At 42.6% G+C, this 23,332-nt stretch overlaps 1 protein-coding gene across 26 annotated transcripts in view; it reads left to right on the top strand.

Moving 5' to 3' along the window:
* Positions 1-18,853, top strand: part of LOC308672053 (uncharacterized protein) — a 43,343-nt gene extending 24,490 nt beyond the window's left edge. For 7 of the 26 annotated variants that reach the window (XM_081334609.1, XM_081334607.1, XM_081334616.1 and 4 more), the window contains 13 exons: positions 602-670; positions 1,981-2,004; positions 2,474-2,524; positions 3,679-3,732; positions 4,887-4,940; positions 7,301-7,354; positions 10,209-10,235; positions 10,707-10,766; positions 11,766-11,816; positions 13,589-13,639; positions 17,397-17,429; positions 17,583-17,606; positions 18,565-18,853. In XM_081334609.1, coding sequence (XP_081190735.1) covers positions 602-670; positions 1,981-2,004; positions 2,474-2,524; positions 3,679-3,732; positions 4,887-4,940; positions 7,301-7,354; positions 10,209-10,235; positions 10,707-10,766; positions 11,766-11,816; positions 13,589-13,639; positions 17,397-17,429; positions 17,583-17,606; positions 18,565-18,624 — 612 coding nt within the window. In that variant the 3' untranslated portion in view covers positions 18,625-18,853. Of the gene's footprint in view, positions 1-601; positions 671-1,980; positions 2,005-2,473; positions 2,525-3,678; positions 3,733-4,886; positions 4,941-6,093; positions 6,148-7,300; positions 7,355-10,208; positions 10,236-10,706; positions 10,767-11,765; positions 11,817-13,588; positions 13,640-17,396; positions 17,430-17,582; positions 17,607-17,721; positions 17,745-18,564 lie in introns of all 26 variants that reach the window. The other 19 variants (XM_081334625.1, XM_081334628.1, XM_081334630.1 and 16 more) reach the window with 19 other exon arrangements.
* Positions 18,854-23,332: the final 4,479 nt, after the last annotated feature.

Below are 23,332 nucleotides of genomic sequence, written 5' to 3'. Positions count from 1 at the left end.
TGAAGTGATGTTACCCCTGAGTATCAAGTAGCAAAGGGAGAAACTTCTATTTTGGGCGGTCCCCAAGGGATGCTTTTTGGATGAGGGAGGGTTTCTCCAAAGTTACTTTTCCATGCTTGTGGTTTTTCTCTCTGCAAAATGGCAAATTGTTGGCTCAAATGGTCGTTCTGTCAGTTCCAGGTTTGGCTAGTAAAGTGTCTTTCCTCATTTCCCTTTTCATGTTTAATTTTATCAGAATACTGTATATTTTGGAAAAAACCAGCTTGACTTTGTTATCCCTGAAAAGGAATAGTGAGCTTTTGGATAGGCTTTCAAGATTCTGTTAATATGCTCAACCACATAATAGTGGTTTTCCTAGAAACCCTAACATGACTTTCCTTGACTTTGCCTATCTCAAAGGGTTGATGTGGCTTTACATATCTACTCTGTTGATATGAGGCCATTCATATCAATGTCCACTGTGATCTTCGAGGGCTCACTGTTTTATTTTAGGGGGCTGCAGTAGCTCAGGCAAGACCCACACAGATGCTTCTCTCATGCATTAGCATAATTTATAAATGAATCCATAAATAGGATAATGTTTTTTTCTTTTTCTTTATAGCAAGTCGGACCAAAACTCTTAAATGTTTTCAAGGGCATGAAAGGTGGCAAAGGTGTGCAAAAACTAATAGTAAGTAAATACACACATACCTTCTCTCGTTTCTTCTATGTTTTCTATGCTATCCTTCTTAGATGCTCCCCCCACTCCCCCCAGGGTTTTACAGACATTTCAGGAACAATTCCAGCAGGAATCTATGATATTTAAAGGAGAGCATTATTATGATTATTCTCAGAATTGGAAAGATTCTGGCTCCACAGGCCTTTTCTGGGGCTTAGAAGAAAGGCTTAAATGAAGAGAGCAGAAAACTCCATAAAGATTTGTACATTTATTTTTTAAAAGGTATCTGTCCATTCTACTAGATCGGTTAAGACAGGTATTCTTTAAGGCCTCTTCCCATGAAGGTTGCCATTTAGTGCAATGATTTTCGAACTACCGTATTTTCCGGCGTATAAGACGACTTTTGAACCCCTGAAAATCTTCTCAAAAGTTGGGGGGTCGTCTTATACGCTGGGTCGTCTTATACGCCGGAAAATACGGTAGATGAACCAGTTTTTCAAATGTTTAGATGTGTAAAACTCAGCTCCAAGCATTCTGGTTGGGGAATTCTGGGATTTGAAGTTCACACTTCAAATAATATTGTTAAGTATTACAATATCATCGAAAAGTGTTATGATGCCATCAGAAGAGTAAAAGAATTGAAATATAAATGGGCTGGTCACATAGCGAGACAAACTGATGGCAGGTGGACTAAGGCAGTCATAGAATGGATCCCACTTGATAAAAGGCGTCCATGAAAGAGACCTAAAACAAGATGGATCGGCAACATCAGCAAGTATTGCCGACCCAACTGGCAAAAGAAAGCTCAAGACCTTATTGGTTGGAAACATGCAGAAGAGGCCTTCATCCTGCAGTGGATAGACAAAGGCTAGAATGATGATGATGACTTCAAATTATGGGACCTAGGATTCCTTTCCCATAGTAGCCTCTGCCTTATGGAACACCTTTCCCCTTGGGCTCCAGTAGGTCTCCCAGAATAAGCTTTTTTTAACCTTCTGGAGAGCTGTGAAGAGTTTGGGGCAGTGGCACAGTGGCTTATAGACACTGAACCTGCTGACCAGAAATGGTCAGCCCTGGTAGCATCACAGGACTGGGTGAGCTGCCATCACTGTAGTTCCTGGCTTGCCCACCCAGGAATTCAAAAGCATTTCCTTTGATAATAGTCCTGCTATATCTGTTCCTCTGATATTAATACCCTCTTGGCCAACTAGGGCAAACAGATTCGAAGAAATTGCAATGGCCCAGACCTGACCCACCCCAAATGCTGATGGCATACACAGCCACAAAATAATTATGAAGGTATCCTTTTGTTTCCATTTTAGGCTATAGTCACTAGTCAATTGATGGTAAGTAGCTATTTTGTAGATTCTGTCATTCCTTCCTTTCAAGTTCTCCCTTTATCTGAACAAGCACCCCTTTGCTCTTTCTTCCTCCTAACACCAAAAGTATCTCCAGAGTCAAAAGGGCATAATTGCAGGAGCCTGAGCTAAAGCATTTGGTTTTTATTTTTCTTTCAAATAACCGACCCCTTCATAATAGATGCAGCAGCCGTATTGGGGTGAAGATTCCCCCTGTGGATTGAGCAGAAGGGGGGGGGTTGGACCTCACCACAGATGTCCATGTGGGGAAGAGGGCAAGAGGTCAAATGTGGATGGTGATATCTACCGAGATGCGGTGAATTGTCTCCTCAAGGAAGTACTTTCACAATTTGTGCAATGATACCGGAGCCTGCATGTCCTTGTATTTACATCATCAGGATGTTCGCGCTCCTTACCTGGCATCCATAATGCAGGATGATTTATTTTCTTCTTGCAGGGTGGTGGTCGTGGAGGAGGAGGAGGTGCTGGATTGATGAATCTATTGGGAGTAAGTCAACACGTATTTAATGACTCTCGTTTGTATTGCATTTTCTGATATTTCTTGTGTACACAACCACAACCATCCTCTTGTGATTCAATTCTCTCCCCCCCCCGCCATGCATCTCCTGAAAGTCCCAGAGCAATTCTAGTAGGAATGTGGATCCTGTGAGGCATATTGAAAGGATGAATTTGTAGAGAGCCATGAACCTGACCTTGGAGAAATCAGGCAGAGGGGATTTTTTTCAAAAATATGTTTTAAGACCTGAAAGCAGAAAAAGCATGTGAGAGAAGCTAAGAGTTATTCTTGCCTTCTTCAGTAGAGGATCAAAGGGAGGGAGGAGAAAAACCAGTCAGATTTTCTATCTAGTTGATGTACCAAAGCCTTGCATCATATTCTCACTCATTGTGCTGTTTGACCTGTGAATCTCAATGGACAGAGGAATCTGTTTCTACAACCGTATCTACCTTTTACTTTTCTAACTTACTTAGAGTAGAAGGAGGTGGAGGTGGAGGAGACATAGGAGAGAGGGACTACGTGAAAATGGATTAGAAAGCAGCTCTCCATGATCAGGATGTCCCAGGAATAATGTGTGAAGAAAGTCATTACTGATCGCTGGTTTCTTATTGCCTGGCAAATCCTGCAGCCAACCAGCTGCTGTGTTCAGAGAAAAGTGACCACCTAATGCAACCCCACTTCATTTTGTGGGGTGTGTGAGGAAGACCTTTTCTGAATCCTCTCAGGGGACACGTTTTGCATAGAGGAAGGGTCAGTGCACAGATCTTTCCCCACTGGTTGTTTTCCTCATTAATTGTCATGGCTGACGTACATGGCCAATAAGGTCTGCCCATCAGATGCAGTTCTGCTGCTAAGATGGATTTTCTCCTCTCCTTTCACCCCATATTGGGGTGAAGATTCCCCCTGTGGATTGAGCAGAAGGGGGGGTTGGACCTCACCAAAGATGTCCATGTGGGGAAGAGGGCAAGAGGTCAAATGTGGATGGTGATATCTAGTGAGATGCGGTGAATTGTCTCCTCAAGGAAGTACTTTCACAATTTGTGCAATGATACCAAAGCTTGCATGTCCTTGTATTTACATCATCAGGATGTTCGCGCTCCTTACCTGGCATCCATAATGCAGGATGATTTATTTTCTTCTTGCAGGGTGGTGGTCGTGGAGGAGGAGGAGGAGGTGCTGGATTGATGAATCTATTGGGAGTAAGTCAACACGTATCTAATGACACTCATTTGTATTACATTTCCTGATATTTCTTGTGTACACAACCACAACCATCCTCTTGTGATTCAATTCTCTCCCCCCCCCGCCATGCATCTCCTGAAAGTCCCAGAGCAATTCTAGTAGGAATGTGGATCCTGTGAGGCATATTGAAAGGATGAATTTGTAGAGAGCAATGAACCTGACCTTGGAGAAATCAGGCAGAGGGGATTTTTTTCAAAAATATGTTTTAAGACCTGAAAGCAGAAAAAGCATGAGAGAGAAGCTAAGAGTTATTCTTGCCTTCTTCAGTAGAGGATCACAGGGAGGGAGGAGAAAAACCAGTCAGATTTTCTATCTAGTTAGTGTACCAAAGCCTTGCATCATATTCTCACTCATCGTGCTGTTTGACCTGTGAATCTCAATGGACAGAGGAATCTGTTTCTACAACCGTATCTACCTTTTACTTTTCTAACTTACTTAGAGTAGAAGGAGTTGGATCTGGAGGAGACATAGGAGAGAGGGACTACGTGAAAATGGATTAGAAAGCAGCTCTCCATGATCAGGATGTCCCAGGAATAATGTGTGAAGAAAGTCATTACTGATCGCTGGTTTCTTATTGCCTGGCAAATCCTGCAGCCAACCAGCTGCTGTGTTCAGAGAAAAGTGACCACCTAATGCAACCCCACTTCATTTTGTGGGGTGTGTGAGGAAGACCTTTTCTGAATCCTCTCAGGGGACACGTTTTGCATAGAGGAAGGGTCAGTGCACAGATCTTTCCCCACTGGTTGTTTTCCTCATTAATTGTCATGGCTGATGTACATGGCCAATAAGGTCTGCCCATCAGATGCAGTTCTGCTGCTAAGATGGATTTTCTCCTCTCCTTTCACCCCATATTGGGGTGAAGATTCCCCCTGTGGATTGAGCAGAAGGGGGGGTTGGACCTCACCACAGATGTCCATGTGGGGAAGAGGGCAAGAGATCAAATGTGGATGGTGATATCTACCGAGATGCGGTGAATTGTCTCCTCAAGGAAGTACTTTCACAATTTGTGCAATGATACCGGAGCCTGCATGTCCTTGTATTTACATCATCAGGATGTTCGCGCTCCTTACCTGGCATCCATAATGCAGGATGATTTATTTTCTTCTTGCAGGGTGGTGGTCGTGGAGGAGGAGGAGGAGGTGCTGGATTGATGAATCTATTGGGAGTAAGTCAACACGTATCTAATGACTCTCGTTTGTATTACATTTTCTGATATTTCTTGTGTACACAACCACAACCATCCTCTTGTGATTCAATTCTCTCCCCCCCCGCCATGCATCTCCTGAAAGTCCCAGAGCAATTCTAGTAGGAATGTGGATCCTGTGAGGCATATTGAAAGGATGAATTTGTAGAGAGCAATGAACCTGACCTTGGAGAAATCAGGCAGAGGGGATTTTTTTCAAAAATATGTTTTAAGACCTGAAAGCAGAAAAAGCATGAGAGAGAAGCTAAGAGTTATTCTTGCCTTCTTCAGTAGAGGATCAAAGGGATGGAGGAGAAAAACCAGTCAGATTTTCTATCTAGTTGGTGTACCAAAGCCTTGCATCATATTCTCACTCATTGTGCTGTTTGACCTGTGAATCTCAATGGACAGAGGAATCTGTTTCTACAACCGTATCTACCTTTTACTTTTCTAACTTACTTAGAGTAGAAGGAGTTGGATCTGGAGGAGACATAGGAGAGAGGGACTACGTGAAAATGGATTAGAAAGCAGCTCTCCATGATCAGGATGTCCCAGGAATAATGTGTGAAGAAAGTCATTACTGATCGCTGGTTTCTTATTGCCTGGCAAATCCTGCAGCCAACCAGCTGCTGTGTTCAGAGAAAAGTGACCACCTAATGCAACCCCACTTCATTTTGTGGGGTGTGTGAGGAAGACCTTTTCTGAATCCTCTCAGGGGACACTTTTTGCATAGAGGAAGGGTCAGTGCACAGATCTTTCCCCACTGGTTGTTTTCCTCATTAATTGTCATGGCTGACGTACATGGCCAATAAGGTCTGCCCATCAGATGCAGTTCTGCTGCTAAGATGGATTTTCTCCTCTCCTTTCACCCCATATTGGGGTGAAGATTCCCCCTGTGGATTGAGCAGAAGGGGGGGTTGGACCTCACCACAGATGTCCATGTGGGGAAGAGGGCAAGAGATCAAATGTGGATGGTGATATCTACCGAGATGCGGTGAATTGTCTCCTCAAGGAAGTACTTTCACAATTTGTGCAATGATACCGGAGCCTGCATGTCCTTGTATTTACATCATCAGGATGTTCGCGCTCCTTACCTGGCATCCGTAATGCAGGATGATTTATTTTCTTCTTGCAGGGTGGTGGTCGTGGAGGAGGAGGAGGAGGTGCTGGATTGATGAATCTATTGGGAGTAAGTCAACACGTATCTAATGACTCTCGTTTGTATTACATTTTCTGATATTTCTTGTGTACACAACCACAACCATCCTCTTGTGATTCAATTCTCTCCCCCCCCGCCATGCATCTCCTGAAAGTCCCAGAGCAATTCTAGTAGGAATGTGGATCCTGTGAGGCATATTGAAAGGATGAATTTGTAGAGAGCAATGAACCTGACCTTGGAGAAATCAGGCAGAGGGGATTTTTTTCAAAAATATGTTTTAAGACCTGAAAGCAGAAAAAGCATGAGAGAGAAGCTAAGAGTTATTCTTGCCTTCTTCAGTAGAGGATCACAGGGAGGGAGGAGAAAAACCAGTCAGATTTTCTATCTAGTTAGTGTACCAAAGCCTTGCATCATATTCTCACTCATCGTGCTGTTTGACCTGTGAATCTCAATGGACAGAGGAATCTGTTTCTACAACCGTATCTACCTTTTACTTTTCTAACTTACTTAGAGTAGAAGGAGTTGGATCTGGAGGAGACATAGGAGAGAGGGACTACGTGAAAATGGATTAGAAAGCAGCTCTCCATGATCAGGATGTCCCAGGAATAATGTGTGAAGAAAGTCATTACTGATCGCTGGTTTCTTATTGCCTGGCAAATCCTGCAGCCAACCAGCTGCTGTGTTCAGAGAAAAGTGACCACCTAATGCAACCCCACTTCATTTTGTGGGGTGTGTGAGGAAGACCTTTTCTGAATCCTCTCAGGGGACACTTTTTGCATAGAGGAAGGGTCAGTGCACAGATCTTTCCCCACTGGTTGTTTTCCTCATTAATTGTCATGGCTGACGTACATGGCCAATAAGGTCTGCCCATCAGATGCAGTTCTGCTGCTAAGATGGATTTTCTCCTCTCCTTTCACCCCATATTGGGGTGAAGATTCCCCCTGTGGATTGAGCAGAAGGGGGGGTTGGACCTCACCACAGATGTCCATGTGGGGAAGAGGGCAAGAGATCAAATGTGGATGGTGATATCTACCGAGATGCGGTGAATTGTCTCCTCAAGGAAGTACTTTCACAATTTGTGCAATGATACCGGAGCCTGCATGTCCTTGTATTTACATCATCAGGATGTTCACGCTCCTTACCTGGCATCCATAATGCAGGATGATTTATTTTCTTCTTGCAGGGTGGTGGTCATGGAGGAGGAGGAGGAGGTGCTGGATTTATGAATCCATTGGGAGTAAGTCAACACGTATCTAATGACTCTCATTTATATTACATTTTCTGATATTTCTTGTGTACACAACCACAACCGTCCTCTTGTGATTCAATTCTCTCCCCCCCCCACCATGCATCTCCTGAAAGTCCCAGAGCAATTCTAGTAGGAATGTGGATCCTGTGAGGCATATTGAAAGGATGAATTTGTAGAGAGCCATGAACCTGACCTTGGAGAAATCAGGCAGAGGGGATTTTTTTCAAAAATATGTTTTAAGACCTGAAAGCAGAAAAAGCATGTGAGAGAAGGTAAGAGTTATTCTTGCCTTCTTCAGTAAAGGATTACTGGGAGGGAGGAGAAAAACCAGTCAGATTTTCTATCTAGTTAGTGTACCAAAGCCTTGCATCATGTTCTCACTCATCGTGCTGTTTGACCTGTGAATCTCAATGGACAGAGGAATCTGTTTCTACAACCGTATCTACCTTTTACTTTTCTAACTTACTTAGAGTAGAAGGAGGTGGAGGTGGAGGAGACATAGGAGAGAGGGACTACGTGAAAATGGATTAGAAAGCAGCTCTCCATGATCAGGATGTCCCAGGAATAATGTGTGAAGAAAGTCATTACTGATCGCTGGTTTCTTATTGCCTGGCAAATCCTGCAGCCAACCAGCTGCTGTGTTCAGAGAAAAGTGACCCCCTAATGCAACCCCAAGGGACGCGGTGGCTCAGTGGGTTAGGATGCTGAGCTTGTCGATCAGAAGGTCGGCAGTTTGGCGGGTCGAATCCCGAGTGCTGCGTAACAGAGTGAGTGCCTGTTACTCGTCCCAGCTTCTGCCAACCTAGCAGTTCGAAAGCACATAAAAATGCAAGTATAAAAATAGGGACCACTACGGTGGGAAGGTAACAACGTTCCGTGTACCTTTGGCGTCTAGTCATGCCGGCCACATGACCACGGAGACGTCCTCGGACAAGCGCTGGCTCTTCGGCTTTGAAACGGAGATGAGCACCGGCCCCTAGAGTTGGAAACGACTAGCACGCATGTGCGGGGGAACCTTTACCTTTACCTTTAATGCAACCCCACTTCATTTTGTGGGGTGTGTGAGGGAGACCTTTTCTGAATCCTCTCAGGGGACACTTTTTGCATAGAGGAAGGGACAGTGCACAGTTCTTTCCCCACTGGTTGTTTTCCTCATTAATTGTCATGGCTGACGTACATGGCCAATAAGGTCTGCCCATCAGATGCAGTTCTGCTGCTAAGATGGATTTTCTCCTCTCCTTTTCCAAGGTTTGCTCACCAGGAAATTTTGTGGTACTTAGAAAGGGAGTTTGTTTGACGTGATCCAGGGTATTTAATGTAGTAGAAATCTAACATACATACGTCGACTACTCATTTAACTGTCTTTCTGCATGATGGGTCCTGGGTGCTCTCTGAGCCTGCTTGTTTTCTTGCAGACTTTTCATTACCCAAACTAGGTGACATCATCAGTATTAGCCCTAGCACTGATAATGTTACTTAGTTTGGATAATGAAACATCTGCAAGAAAACAAGCAGGCTCAGAGAGCACCCAGGACCCCCTCATTCCAACCCTGAGCTACACTTATTCTCCTTCATTAGTGTCTTTCTGCAATCTTCATAACAGTAAGCAGGCCCAATGATTCACAATCACAGAATATAGTAATAAAAAACCACAATAAAACAACAACAATCAGGATGAAAACTGTTCAAGAATAGGATGTTGTGTAAATGTAGCGGGTAGGCTTTGCCTTCACTTCCTTAAATAACTAACGTGAAGTCATGTTCACCCAAGTACAGTCAATTAACGGTCCTCCTTATCAGCAGTCAACTTATGTGTCAATGCACGCATCCAATATCAGCATCAATTCAACACCAGAGTATATATCTCAGTGCATACAGGGAGTTCTCGTTTTGTGACAACAGTTTGGACCAGCAACACAGTTGCAAAATGAAAGTGTTGCTGATTGAAACTCCAACTGTCGTTGTGATCATAGTTTATCTATCTTCTTCTTGACCACGTTCAAAGATCATATGAGGATTGGTTGCAGTTACTTTATCACCACCATCGTAACTGAAATGGTTGATAAATGAGGGAATCATGAAACAAGGTCCATTTATATTGTTTTCCATGGAATTGTGGAAGGGTATTGAAAACAAAGAGAGAGAAAAAAGCCCTTCTCTAAACAGTTTAACACAGTTTGGTCCCTATCTGTTCTGTACCAGCCTGCTACCAGCCCTGCAGAAAAGGCAGGGACAACCCCTTTTACAAGAAGGCAAGAGGCTGGAATTACGCCTGCCAAATTTATTGATACAAAAACAAATAGAACAAGACACGAACCAAGAAACAGGAGCTTTTCAAGTGGTTGCCTTCAGCAAACCAGCCCTCCCACGCATTCCCCCTTAAATACAGTTCAGGGCGTGGCTTCTCTCTGCCTCCTTCCGAGGTGCCCCATTGCCTTCCTCTGTTTACTCCTGATTGACTGCCTCCTGCGTCGGGCGTCCTTGAACAGGGCCAGCTGTGGGTCACCTTCATCCATGCTGTCAGGCTCACACAGCTGGGTCTGCGTCGTGACTAGGTGAGAGGGGCCTGGCTGAGGGCTCTCATCAAGCTGTCCAACCCCCTCAGCAAGCTCTTCAACACCCCCCTCCTCCTCCTCCTCTGAGTCATCCGACCCAACTGCCGAACCCACAGGCTGACCCTGAATCACAACACTATCACTCTTTGTTGCATGAAAGAACACATGCTAGTTAACAGGAGAATGAAGAACCTCATATATGAGATATGAAGGTGGTGGTGATCACATGGATGCAGAAATCCTGGGTGTTATCAGAGTAGAACAGTTACCTTTCGTTTCCCTTTTAGAACATGCTTGGTGCCGGTGGATTGTTGGTAAGTAGCTTTTTAAAAAAATTATGCCATTCCTTCCTTTCAAGCTCTCCGTTGATCTGAACAAGCACCCCTTTGATCTTTCTTCCTCCTAACACCAAAAGTATCTCCAGAGTCAGGAGGGCATAATTGCAGGAGCCTGAGCTAAAGCATTTGGTTTTTATTTTTCTTTCAAATAACCGACCCCTTAATAATAGATGCAGCAGCCGTATTGGGGTGAAGATTCCCCCTGTGGATTGAGCAGAAGGGGGAGTTGGACCTCACCACAGACGTCCATGTGGGGAAGAGGGCAAGAGATCAAATGTGGATGGTGATATCTACCGAGATACGGTGAATTCTGTGCTCAAGAAAGTAATTTCACAATTTGTGCAATGATACCGGAGCCTGCATGTCCGTGTATTTACATCATCAGGATGTTCACGCTCCTTACCTGGCATCCATAATGCAGGATGATTTATTTTCTTCTTCTTGCAGGGTGGTTTTGGTGGTGCTGGTGGTGGAGGAGGACGTGCTCGACGTCCGAATCCGTTTGCAGTAAGTCAACATGCATCTAATGCCTCTCATTCGCATTACATTTTCTGTTATTTCTTGTGTACACAACCACAGCCGTCCTCTTGAGATTCAACCCCCCCCCATGCATCTCCTGAAAGTCCCAGAGCAATTCTACTAGGAATGTGGATCCTGTGAGGCATATTGAAAGGATGAATTTGTAGAGAGCCATGAACCTGACCTTGGAGAAATCAGGCAGAGGGGATTTTTTTCAAAAATATGTTTTAAGACCTGAAAGCAGAAAAAGCATGTGAGAGAAGCTAAGAGTTATTCTTGCTTTCTTCAGTAGAGGATCACAGGGAGGGAGGAGAAAAACCAGTCAGATTTTCTATCTAGTTGGTGTACCAAAGCCTTGCATCATATTCTCACTCATCGTGCTGTTTGACCTGTGAATCTCAATGGACAGAGGAATCTGTTTCTACAACCGTATCTACCTTTTACTTTTCTAACTTTTCTAACTTTTCTAAATCAGACAGAGAGGATTTTTTGTAGCTACTTGGTGTACCAAAGCCCTGCACCATATTTTCACTCATCATGCCGTTTGACTGGTAAATGTACAGCATCTATGGATTGCAAACTTATAATTTCTTCCTCGTTTCCCACAAGCGAATTCCATTATTGTCCTACTATGCAGGTCTATATGAAGATATGCTTTAGGGTAGCCTAGGTGGTTTGGGTGATTTTGTTTCCTGACCAGTGAAAATCTGACTTTGAGCTAAACATTTATTAGAAATTAAAAGAGGTCATGACATTCTTCTCTGGGATTTCAGAGATTGGGTTTCTTCCTGTAGCTGCACAGGAAATCATGTAAGGGAGATCTGAGTGGACAGAGGAATCTGCTTCTGCAACCATAACTACATTTCATTTTCTAAGCTACTTAAAGCTGGAGGAGACATAGGAGGGAGGGACTACGTGAAAATGGATTAGAAAGCAGTTCTCCATTATCAGGATGTCCCAGGAATAATGTGTTTCCTCTTCTTGCAGAGTGGTGCTGGTGGTGGAGGAGGAGGTGCTGGATTTACGAATCCGTTGGGAGTAAGTCAACACGCATCTAATGCCTCTCATTTGTATTGCATTTTCTTTTTTTGTGTGTACAAGACCACAGCTGTCTTCTTGAAATTCAACCCTCCCCCCCCCAGTGGTGGGATTCAGATATGTGAACCATCAGTTCTCTGTGCAGATGCCACCTCCGGAAGTCCATTTTGGTGCTCAGGGAACAAAGAATTAGCTACCGGTTCTGCCAAAGTGGTGTGAACTGACTGAATTCCACCACTGTCCCCCCCCCCAAAAAAAGCATCTCCTGAAAGTAAGGAATGTTGAAAGGATGAATTTATATATAGAGGGGAAAAAACCCTCTCAAAACAGGTTAATACACATGCATCTGTTTCGTCCCCAATGTTGTATTAAAGAACACAAGTTAGTTAACAGGAGAATGAAGAAAGTCATATACGAGATGTGAAGGTGGTAGTGATCACATGGATCACCCAATACCAAAACCATCTCCAGAATCCCCAAAGCATAATCATAGTGGGCAGAGCCAAAAATACCTGGCTTATTTTTAGCTCCCTCTCCAATAATTGACTCATTTTCAGACATCGTACCATTTGCAATCATATCTTCTGCGTATTTCATATTTTTTAAAAAAATAATTCAGAGAGTGCTTGATGTGGGTGTCAGAGCATTGATGACACATGGATATAATTAGAAGTTCCCATTTCTGTTTATGCCACTGCGTTTTGAACCACAGTTAGCTTCCAAAGAGCCCCATGTTATTTGATTAAACTATAGGAGGGGACCTTTGGGGGATTATATAGAGGCTCAGGTTCACACACATGTCAAAAACATGAACTGCGACAACCTAGCTTCAAAAGCATCCATAATCCAGGATGACCTTGTTTTCTCCTACTTGCAGAGTGGCCAGCCAGGTGGTGCACTTTTTAGTATGCTTGCAGGAAGTCTATATGAGTTTAATGTCTCTCATTTCCTTTATGTAATCACAGCCATTCTTTTGAGACTCAATCCCCCAAAGGTGCAAAAGGTGATCACATGACCCCCCCCCCAGGACACAGCAACAGTCATAAGTGGAGCAGTGGGCTAATGCCTCCTTAAGTAACACCAGCTGCCTGCAATTAGTGCAGGTTCGCATCCCACCAGGCTCAAGGTTGACTCAGCCTTCCATCCTTCTGAGGTAGGTAAAATGAGGACCCAGATTGTTGGGGGCAATTAAGCTGACTTTGTAATAATGCCGCTTGGGGGGGGGCAAAGCCCTAATAAGCAGGCATATACATAGAATGAAGGCTATTGCTAAGCACATTGGTTTGTGCTTAAATTGTAAGCCGCCCTGAGTCTTCGGAGAAGGGCGGGATATAAATGGGATTAAAAAAAATAAATAAGTATGAACCCAGTTGCCAAGCATCTGAATTTTGATCACACGACCAGGGGGATGGCACAAAGGTCCTAAGTGTGCAAAATGATTGTGTCACCTTTTTCACTGCCAGTGTAAATTTGAACGGTCACTCGATGAACTGCTGTAAGCATTCAAGCATTCAAGACCTGGGGTGACCAGGTGCTTTAGTGACTGCCTAAAGGAGATTGTGGTTGAGGAAAAGGCCCAGTTGGTGAACAAAATGAATCTGTGCCACAACTGTCACCTGAAACACATGATATTATTTACACGTCACTTAGGGGGACTTGCCAGTCTACGTTGTCAAAAGAAAGGGGAATGAAAGATACATATGACATTTGTATACAAAAAGGCTTACACGGGAATCTATAATCCAGTTTGACTTTTTTTTGCCTTCTTGCAGAGAAGAGGTGGTGGCGACAGAAGAAGTGGCAGACGGCCAAGTAAACAAGGGGTAAGTTAATATGCATTTAATGTCTCCCATTTCCATGAGGTCTTTTCTTTTTCTGTAAGCCTATTCCAGGAAAAAAATTCCAAAAGAAATTTCAAAGGTGTTAGGGATGCTTAAAGCAGGGGTCTTCAAACTTGGCCCTTTTATGACTTGTGGACTTCAACTCCCAGAATTCCTCAGCCAGGCTTGCTGGCTGAGGAATTCTGGGAGTTGAAGCCCGCAAGTCATAAAAGCAGTGGTGGGATTCAAATATGTGAGCAACCGGTTCTCTGTGTTGATGCGGCTTCCGGAAGTCCATTCTGGGCCTGGGCAACAAAACATTAGCTACCGGTTCTGCCAAAGTGGTGCGAACCGGCTGAATCCCACCACTGCATAAAAGGGCCAAGTGTGAAGACCCTTGGCTTAAAGGATGAATTTGTTGGGAACCATGGAGGCGACCTTGAAGCAGCTAGATAGAAAAGGGTGGTTGAGGGAAAAAGGTTTTAAGCCCTGGAAACAGAAAGCAGGAGAGAGAAGCTAAGACTTATTTTCACTGCCTCCACTAGAGTTTCACAGGGATGGAGTGGAAAACCCAGTCAGGTTTTCAAGCTCTTTGGACTACCAAATATTGTAGCTTGTTTTCCCCCATCATGCTATTGGCCCTGTGAATTTGCCATGTGGATCTCCAGACTTCTCTGTTTCCCTCAGAGGAATTCCATTATTAACACAGCATGATTTCAATATGAAGACTTGCGTTAGGACATAGGACGTCCTATGTCGCTTCCGGGTCTTTTTCTCAATAGCAAAAATCTGAATTTGAGTAGAAATTTGTAAAAAAAAAAAAAACAACAAGCAGAAGAAGACATAAGATTCTTCCCTGGCATTTCGAAGACCAGTTTGCTTTCGATAATTGCCCAGGAAATCATGTAAAGGAGATCTTGATGGAGAGAAATGTACTGTATATCTGCAACTATAACCCTTTCCATTTTCTAACTTACTTTGAGTAGAAGGAGGGAGAAGTGGAGGAGGCATGGGAGAGAGGGACAAGAAGAAAGTGAATTGGAAAACAGCTTTCCATAACAAGGATGTCCAAGATATAATGTGCAAAGGAAGTCCTTAGTGACTGCTGTGTTCTCGTTGCTTGCTAAATCATGTAACCAACCAAATGAAGCTGTTGTATTCAGGGAAATATGCCCCATAATTCATTTTGGAAAAGTAGGAGGAATGATTTTTCTGAATCCCTACAAGGGACATTTTTCCATAAAGGAGGAGCCTTTCTCTATTGATTACTATTCTAAATAGTCAACACCAATGTCCATGGCTCAAAAGATCTTCCCATCAGATTCCATTTTGCATGCAACGGCTTTCTAATGCAATGGATTTGAAACCTCCTTTTCAAGACTTTATTTCACTTGATCATTTTGTCCAACCTAAAGAGAGCATTTTTTAAAATTGATCTGAAATATTTGGTAAACAAAATAGTAATCTAGATCTGTTACAGAGCAATGCAACACAATTATTCTGGCTATTAGTCTAACCATATTTTGACATTTTCCATAATGTATTAAATGGTAAGCAAATCAAATATCCCACATTCACACAAAATAGTAATCCAAAAAAGAAACCCACCCAATACAAAACTATCCTGGTTTAATGTTGATGTATCAATATAGCTTGCAGGCTTGTCCTTGACTTGTTTTGATAATTAACAAGCACCCACATTCATATATGAAATACAATAACATTGTGGAAGGTTACTGAAAAGGCATCAACTTCAGACCCATGTCTATTGAAAGTCCTCTGTTCTCAACAGCTAACTTACTTGTTTATAAACCTAATAGAAGCAAAAATTCAAAATTCAATGTCAATATTCTGCATGGATATATTGATTGTGTGAATGTGGAAGAATATTGAAAAGGGGAAGGAAAAAAAAACCTTCACAACATTCTAATACAGGGGTCTTCAAACTTGGCTCTTTTGTGACTTGTGGACTTCAACTTCCAGAATTCCTGAGCCAGGCAGGAGTTGAAGTCCACAAGTCATAAAAGGGCCAAGTTTGAAGACCCCTGTTCTAATACATGGGTGTCTATTGGGATATTTTCACTCCAGATTGTGTGAAAGAACAGATATTTTCCCTTAGAAAAGTTTAAGATATGTGTGTCTGTGGCCCCTTTCACTCTAGGTTATGTGAAAGAACGCACGTATTTTATCTGGAGAAGGAAATAATCCATATACAAGTAACCAACCATGTCACTGATGGCTTGGTTGGAGACGTCATAGGTGATATCAGATTAAAAGGGTTCCATTTCCCCCCCTTTTAGGGCATGTATGGCAGTGGTGGAGGTGGAAAGCATGTAAATAGCTTTTATTAGCTTTATGCCATTCCTTTCTTCATTTTCTTTTTCCACCTGAACAAGTATTCCTTTTATTCTTCTTCCTCCTTTACCATAAGCACGTCAAAGTCCTCAGAGAATAATTGCAGCCAAAACATTTGGTGTCTTTTTTTTTAATCCCATTTTTATGCCGCCCTACTCCAAAGACTCAGGGCGGCTTACAATCTAAAGCACAAATCAATGTGCTTAGCAATAGCCTTCATTCTATGTATATGCCTGCTTATTAGGGCTTTTGCCCTCCCCCCAGAGGCATTATTACAAAGTCAGCTTAATTGCCCCCAACAATCTGGGTCCTCATTTTACCTACCTCGGAAGGATGGAAGGCTGAGTCAACCTTGAGCCTGGTGGGACTCGAACCTGCACTAATTGCAGGCAGCTGGTGTTACTTAAGGAGGCATTAGCCCACTGCTCCACCAAGGCTCTTTTTACCCTTCCTTTCAATAATTGACATTAAAATAAGCCACACTGGGGTGAAGATTCTCTGTGCTGACTGGGCAGTTTCATGGGAAATAATGTAGAGAATCTTGATGAACAGAGAAATCTGCATATACAACTATTTTCTAATTCACTTGGAGTACAAGAAGGTAGAAGAGGTTGAAGTAGCTGAAGAGAGAGGATCTAGTGAAGGTTCTGTGATGCAGATGTCCCAGGAAAGAGTCACATACTGTAGGAGTTCTCATTTATTCCTAAATCTTATACTCAATCAAATGCAACTGCTTTATTTTGGGAAAAGTGGCTCCTAACACAATCTGACTTCATTTTGTGATGTGAGGAAGGCCTTTTCTGAATCCCCTCAAGACACCCTTTTCACAAAGATGAATGGCAACTGCACAACTTTGTCTCTCTTGGTGGTGTCTCTCCTTAATGGTCACGTCTGATCTACAGGGTACAAGTGTTCTTCCCAACAGACATAATTTTGCTGGTAAGGAAGATTTACTCCCCTGTTTCTCCAGTGTACATTTCAACTGGAAATTTTATGGAATACAGAAAGAGAGATTTTTCAATAGATTACAAAATATTTAACAAAGTAAAATGCCACCTCTTTAATCTAGTTTAATATTTCAAAGTACAGACCATATGGAATATGGTTACTCTGCCTGTCTTGCTGCAGATTCCTGCTAGAAAGGTGGATGGCATGGGGCACAAAACTGTTACAGAATTGGGTAGTCCTGCTATAAATACTTCAAAACCTCCTCCCAGATGGGAGCATCAGAAATTTTCACTCCAGGCTGGGTACCTTACAGGACCCTATCAGGTTGTCTGAAGGAACACACATATTTTATCTACAGACTGAATTAATTCATACCAAACATGGTACTGATGGCTTGGGTGGAGAAGTCATAAGTGATATCATATTGGATTAAATAAGTTTCTTTATTCCTTTTTAGGGCCGGAATTTCGGTGATGGAGGTAGAAATCATGTAAGTAAGTTTTATTTGTTTTGTGCCTCACAACACTCTAGAACATGGATGCCTTTCAGGATCCTATCAGATTGTTTGAAGAACACACATATTTTATCTAGAGACTGAATTAATTCATAGCAAAGAATTTACACATGTTTGCTTTTCTCCCAGGACAAACAGAGCTCAAGAAGATATGTAAGTAGGTCCTCCATGGAAAAAAGTAGAATGTTTAAGGGGTTGACAGAGAAGTAACATTTCTAAGGTTCCAAACAATAAATTCTTTACTCTTCCCAATTTTCTTCTCCATTAGAAAACATCACTCTAAGAGACAATGTAAGAGTTTGGGGCATGAATGTGGTCCAGAATGAGTGTATGACTGTCCGTGGGGAAGAAGAATAAAGAGGAATGTACTTACTAATTAACAGATGAAATGCATTAAGAATCCTTTATGCTGGTTAAGTCATAATTATTAGCTTCAAAAGGTTCTGGCAGATTGTCTTTGTGTTGAAAGAAAAATCTTCATCGGGATCCAGTCCAAGCTGGGAATAAACAAAATGGAGACTGCTTTAGAAAGAAGGAGCAGATTGTAATGTAGTGGGTCCAACGCTTTTGTATTTGGAGTTGTTCCTGTGGCATGAACTTTGACCTGTGGTTCAGTGTTTCCTTTTGTATTCTGATGGTGGTGGGTTAATCTTATTATGTCCTAAAGGTCATGTCCTGTTTCCCTGTGGCTGTGGCTGATGGCTATGTCCTATGTTGGATTTTTTGGGTGAGGGGTTGTTAGTTCTAGGGACCTTTGTCTTTCTAATCCCATCAGCTCTAAGCTTCCTGGCTCCAGTCTTTCTGAAAGGATTATCAGATCTGCATTTCTACAGACCTGGTTTCTGCTTGGGGCAGAGAGAGACTTGAGTGTGTGTGGTTTCTGCCTTTAAGATCCTTTGGGGAAATATAATATTCTGCCTTTTTAATATTCCCCAAAATATTTCCTTCTTTGTGTGTGTGTGTGTGTGTGTGTGTGTGTGTGTGTGTGTGTGTTGTCTTCCCACATTGGTAACCACAGCACAGTTCTCCTATAAGACAATTGTCTTTTTCAAAGTTTCATTTAATAATTCTTTTTCCTTCTCTCATTTCATTTCTACCTGAAACACAAAAGAGAGGCCGAGACTCAAATAAGGAAAATGACGGAAATTACAGAAATTATGGAAATAACTGAATATGCTGGGAAAGGTTCAACAGCTTTCCATGTATCTGCAAAATGAACAAGACTGTTTTGCTCAAGGACATCCAATGATCCAGCCTACTCAGTGCTTGATGGTGATGGTGGCAGTAGATACAGCATATGGCTTGATTTTAATTTGTTTCCTGTAATAGAATAGTTTGTTGTCCTTGGTGTGGGAAAAACCTTTGTGAAAATAAAAAGAAATAAATCCCAATTGCGCAAACATCACTTGTTTGATGTGCATCTATGAAGAAGAGTTGTGATGCTGATGTTGTTGCAGATTGTGATCTTAAATACTGCAGTAGAATATAACTAAAGTTAGATGAAAAGTCTCCCACTACTGGTTTGGGATGGATTCATTCTTCTTACCTGCACATCTGTATAGTTCATGTTTCTCAACCTTGGCAGCTTTCAGATGCATGGACTTCAACTCACAGAATTCCTCAGCCAGCAATGCTTAAATATTTGAAGATAGTTGTCCATATAGTTCAGATATTTGTCCATATAATGGAAAGAAAAAGTACCAGATTGGTATAGTGGTTTAAGATAGCAGGCTAGAAACCAGAAGATTATGAATTCTACTCTTGTCTGACATGAAGGCAACTGAGTAAACTTGGGCTAGTCACTTCTCAGCCCTAGAAGAAGACAACAGCTAGCTACTTCCTAAAATGTTGCCAAGAAAACTGCAGGGAATAATCCAGAAGTTAACCCAGGCATAAAGAAATTACTATAATGAATGGTGTTATGCCCAATGGATCCTTTATAATATGATTTATGGTGATATATACTTTAATGTATATATTGTTCAGGTGAAATGGTATAAGGTTTCCTGCCTGAGCAGGGGGTTGGACTAGAAGACCTCCAAGGTCCCTTCCAACTATTCTATTCTGTTCTGTTCTGTTCTGTTCCGTTCCGCTCCGTTCCGTTCCATTCCATTCCATTCCATTCCATTCCATTCCATTCCATTCCATTCCATTCTATTCTATTCTATTCTATTGACATTTAAGTGCTACTGAACACAGGCCAAATCACTTCTGAGTAGCTGCAAACTAAGCAAACCATGAACAAATAAAACAAACATATTTATTTTTAAAAATGGCAAAAATTGAATTATTAAAAAGTGGGGAAGAAATGGATATATTGTGATTAAATTCTGTAAGCAAATGAAGGTCATTTTTCCTCATTCAGATGTTCTCAACAAAATAACAGTCTGTTCTGAAATAAGTAATTAAAAAATAGAGATGAACAGTTAGGTCTCATCTTTTTTTAAAAAACAAAAACATCCCTCAGTCAGTTCTAAGGGGAAACTATTTAAATTGTACGTTTTAAAATGCACCTTTGTAATTAATAAGATGTTGCCGTCAGATTTTCCATCTTTGCATACAGTAGTAACACTAAGCTACTCTTTTCATAAGATGCACTTTTCAGCACCTGAAGACTTACCCAAAAATCCATAAGGAGTTCCTGCAGGTTTAGAAATTGGGTTGCTAACAGTAAAGAATATGGTGAACACGTATATGGTGAGCATATATTATGGTTATGTTACACCAGTGTTTCTCAACCTCAGCAATTTTAAGACCTCTGGACCTCAATTCCCAGAATTCTACAGCCAGGGGGAATTCTGGGAGTTGAAGTCCACATGTCTTAAAGTTGCTAAGGCTGAGAAACACTGTGTTAAACATCCACATCCCATGGAGGTGATTCTTTAAGACCTCATGACCTTTTGACCACAAGGGTTAAGTAGGGTAAAGATACCAAATAAGGATTTAACTTTGTCCCCCTTTCCTCATCACTTTGCCTACTCTTAGTCTACATATTGTTCATCTGGGTCATTTCCTTCTGCTTTTGTTCACTAGCACACGTGCACAGAGCATGGACACTTGCATACTCCTCCTGATAAGATGTAGCTAGTTAGTTGCTCACAACATGTGTTTTCTGCAAATAAATTTCCACTAGAGCTACAAAACAGTCATTGCTCAGATCAAATACCCACGTTCAGAAATGCTAACACAAAATGTCTCAACCCTCCAGCACCTTAATCACAAAAAGATATCCCAAATATACTTCTTGACGAGGCATCTGGACTTTCTTATTTTTCTTTGAAGACATTTCACTTCTCATCCAAGAAGCTTCTTCAGCTCTGACTGAATGGTGGGGAATGGAATGATTTATAACCAAGAAGCTGAAGAAGAAAAACAAGAAAATCCAGCTGCCGTTTGAAAAAGCATCCTTGGGATAACTAAGACCTGGAGGACTGAGAATCTCCATAGACATAAAAGGATCTCTCTCACACACACACAAAAAGTCCCATGATTTATTTTTGGTCATGGGTGGTCTTTACATCTTGTGTTGGAAGCAGACCATTTAGTTTGGAAACATTGAAGCAAATTGAAACGCTGTTCCTTTCATTCATTTCCACTGTGATCAAAACCTGCAATAGATCATAGAACACAGAGATCGTGGAAGTGATCTCGAAGGTCTTCTAGTCCAACTGCTGGGTCTAGGACAATTCGTCATGGCCACATGACAATGCCCACTTCCACCCCATGCCTTCCCCCTACTGCAGCCAACCCCCCACGGATATTCATGTTCAGCTGGCCCCCGCCAATGGTCCACCATCACTCCTATCCTGCTCCCTCGTCCCAGGTAATTTGCTGAGGAAAACTTGTCCCCAGCCAAATCCCAGTGTGGGACAAGTAGCCACAAGTCCCGGTAGCCAGTCCATGCACTGAAGTGTGAGACTCTACTTTTCTGTTGGATGCAGTCCTGCTGGCTTAGCTTCCTGAAGTGGGAAAACAGTAAAGGTTGGGGTCTGTGTGTATGTGTGTGTGTGTGTGTGTGTGTGTGTGTGTGTGCAAACCTGTTTTTCCCCCTTGGCAAGAAGCAGAATGATACTACCTGCTGTGCTTTGTGTGCCTGCAAGGGGCAGTGGTGGGATTCATATAGGTGAACAACCATTTCTCTGTGTGGATGCCGCTTCCGGAAGTCCATTCTGGGCCTGGGCAACAAAAAAATTAGCTACCAGTTCTGCCAAAGTGGTGCGAACCAGCTGAATCCCACCACTGGCAAGGGGAATGGCTCGCCCACAAAGTGTGTGATCTCAGAGTGGGCTCCAAGTGATGGGAAAATGGTGGCAACAATGCCAACAACACTATGAACGGGGTGGGGTTCGCTGCCACTTCTATTCTGGTGAATGGGAGTGGGGTGGCTGGGATGAGGGCAGCACTCAGGACCAGAGAAAGCAAACCAGTGGGTCCCGGCAAGCTGCTGCCTTCCAGATATTCCACGCTATTGCAGGGAGCCCCTTGGGCGAGCACTGCAGATTTGTGGCAAGGCAGAGGGCGGGCGGGCAGAGATTCGTGGTGCTTTTGAAAGGGAGAGATTGGCTAATGACAAGAATCGGCCTCAAAATGGGCCACTTCTTAAAAGTGTCAACGCTGCTAACATCGAATGTTCTTGCTTGACAAGAGATGAAGAAGTAGCTATTTCATATGTTAAACTTGTGTATTGCTTTAAGACTTGTGTATTGCTTTTCAGGTAAACAATGCCTCAGAGTCACTTGGTAAGCCCATACGTCAGAAACCTGACATCAAGCTTGGCACAATCCTACTAAATAACTTAAGGTCAACAGCTCAAAACCCTTAGGGGTCCTTGGTGTTCTCTGAGTTTGCTTGTTTTCTTGCAGACGTTTCATTACCCTAACTAGGTAACATTACCAGGGCTGGACTAGCCCTGATGATGTTACCTAGTTAGGGTAATGAAACGTCTGCAAGAAAACAGCCAAGCTCAGAGAGCATCAAGGGCTCCTCATTTCAACCCTGAGCTACAAATATTCTCCTTCATTGGTACCTCAACACCCTACTAGATCCTCTCTTGCCAGGAGTTGTTCAACTATCAACATCAAAACAAAACAAAACAAAAACAAAAATAAAAAATACAAGCAAACAATGGGTGGAACATCTTGTCTCTCTTCCACTCTTTGCTCTTCATTCTCTTGATGATGTTGGGTTTTGTAAGTCATTTACACTTCATCTGGCACGCTTCGGTGAGTCCAAACCAATGGCCTTATTGTCAAAAGAGGAAGCAGTCGAATAAAAGACTTTTGATAAGTAAAGGCCATCAGATATGGTCACCCTCACCACCATGTGAGTTCAGGTTACTAACAGATGAGAGAGAGCCTTTCAACGATCAAGGAAGCTTCTAGACCTCCAAAATTTACACACTCTCCTTATCTGAATTACATTGTAGAGATATGGTATTGTGGTTTGGTATGCTGGTCTGACAGCCGCGGACAGGAAAGTATTACAGAGGGTAGTGAGCACAGCACAAGACATTGTGGGCTGTTCCCTGACACCACTGGATGACCTCGCCAGGGTCCGCTGCCTTGGAAGAGTGAGGAAAATTCTCAGGGACGACTCACACCCTGGACGGTATCTCTTTACTCTCCTACCATCCGGTAGGAGATATAGGAGTATAGCCAGCCATACCAACAGGCTGAAGAACAGCTTTTATCCGTGGGCTGTTAGGCTTTTAAATGGGACATAATCTCTGTGAACTTACGCAGAATTAACTTGGGAGGCTGGTGTGTGGTGTAGTTGGTTCACATGGTGTGGTAGGATGGAGGGTTTGTTGTCACTGTGTGTTGGGGGGAGAGAGCACGGGGGGGAGGCTCAGCTAATCTCAATGTACACATGTTGTACTT

Source organism: Vipera berus (assembly GCF_964194415.1).
Source record: "Vipera berus genome assembly, chromosome: 9".
Lineage (NCBI taxonomy): Eukaryota > Metazoa > Chordata > Lepidosauria > Squamata > Viperidae > Vipera > Vipera berus.
The sequence above is the reverse complement of the archived record's forward strand: the minus strand, read 5'-3'. Positions and strand labels throughout refer to the sequence as shown.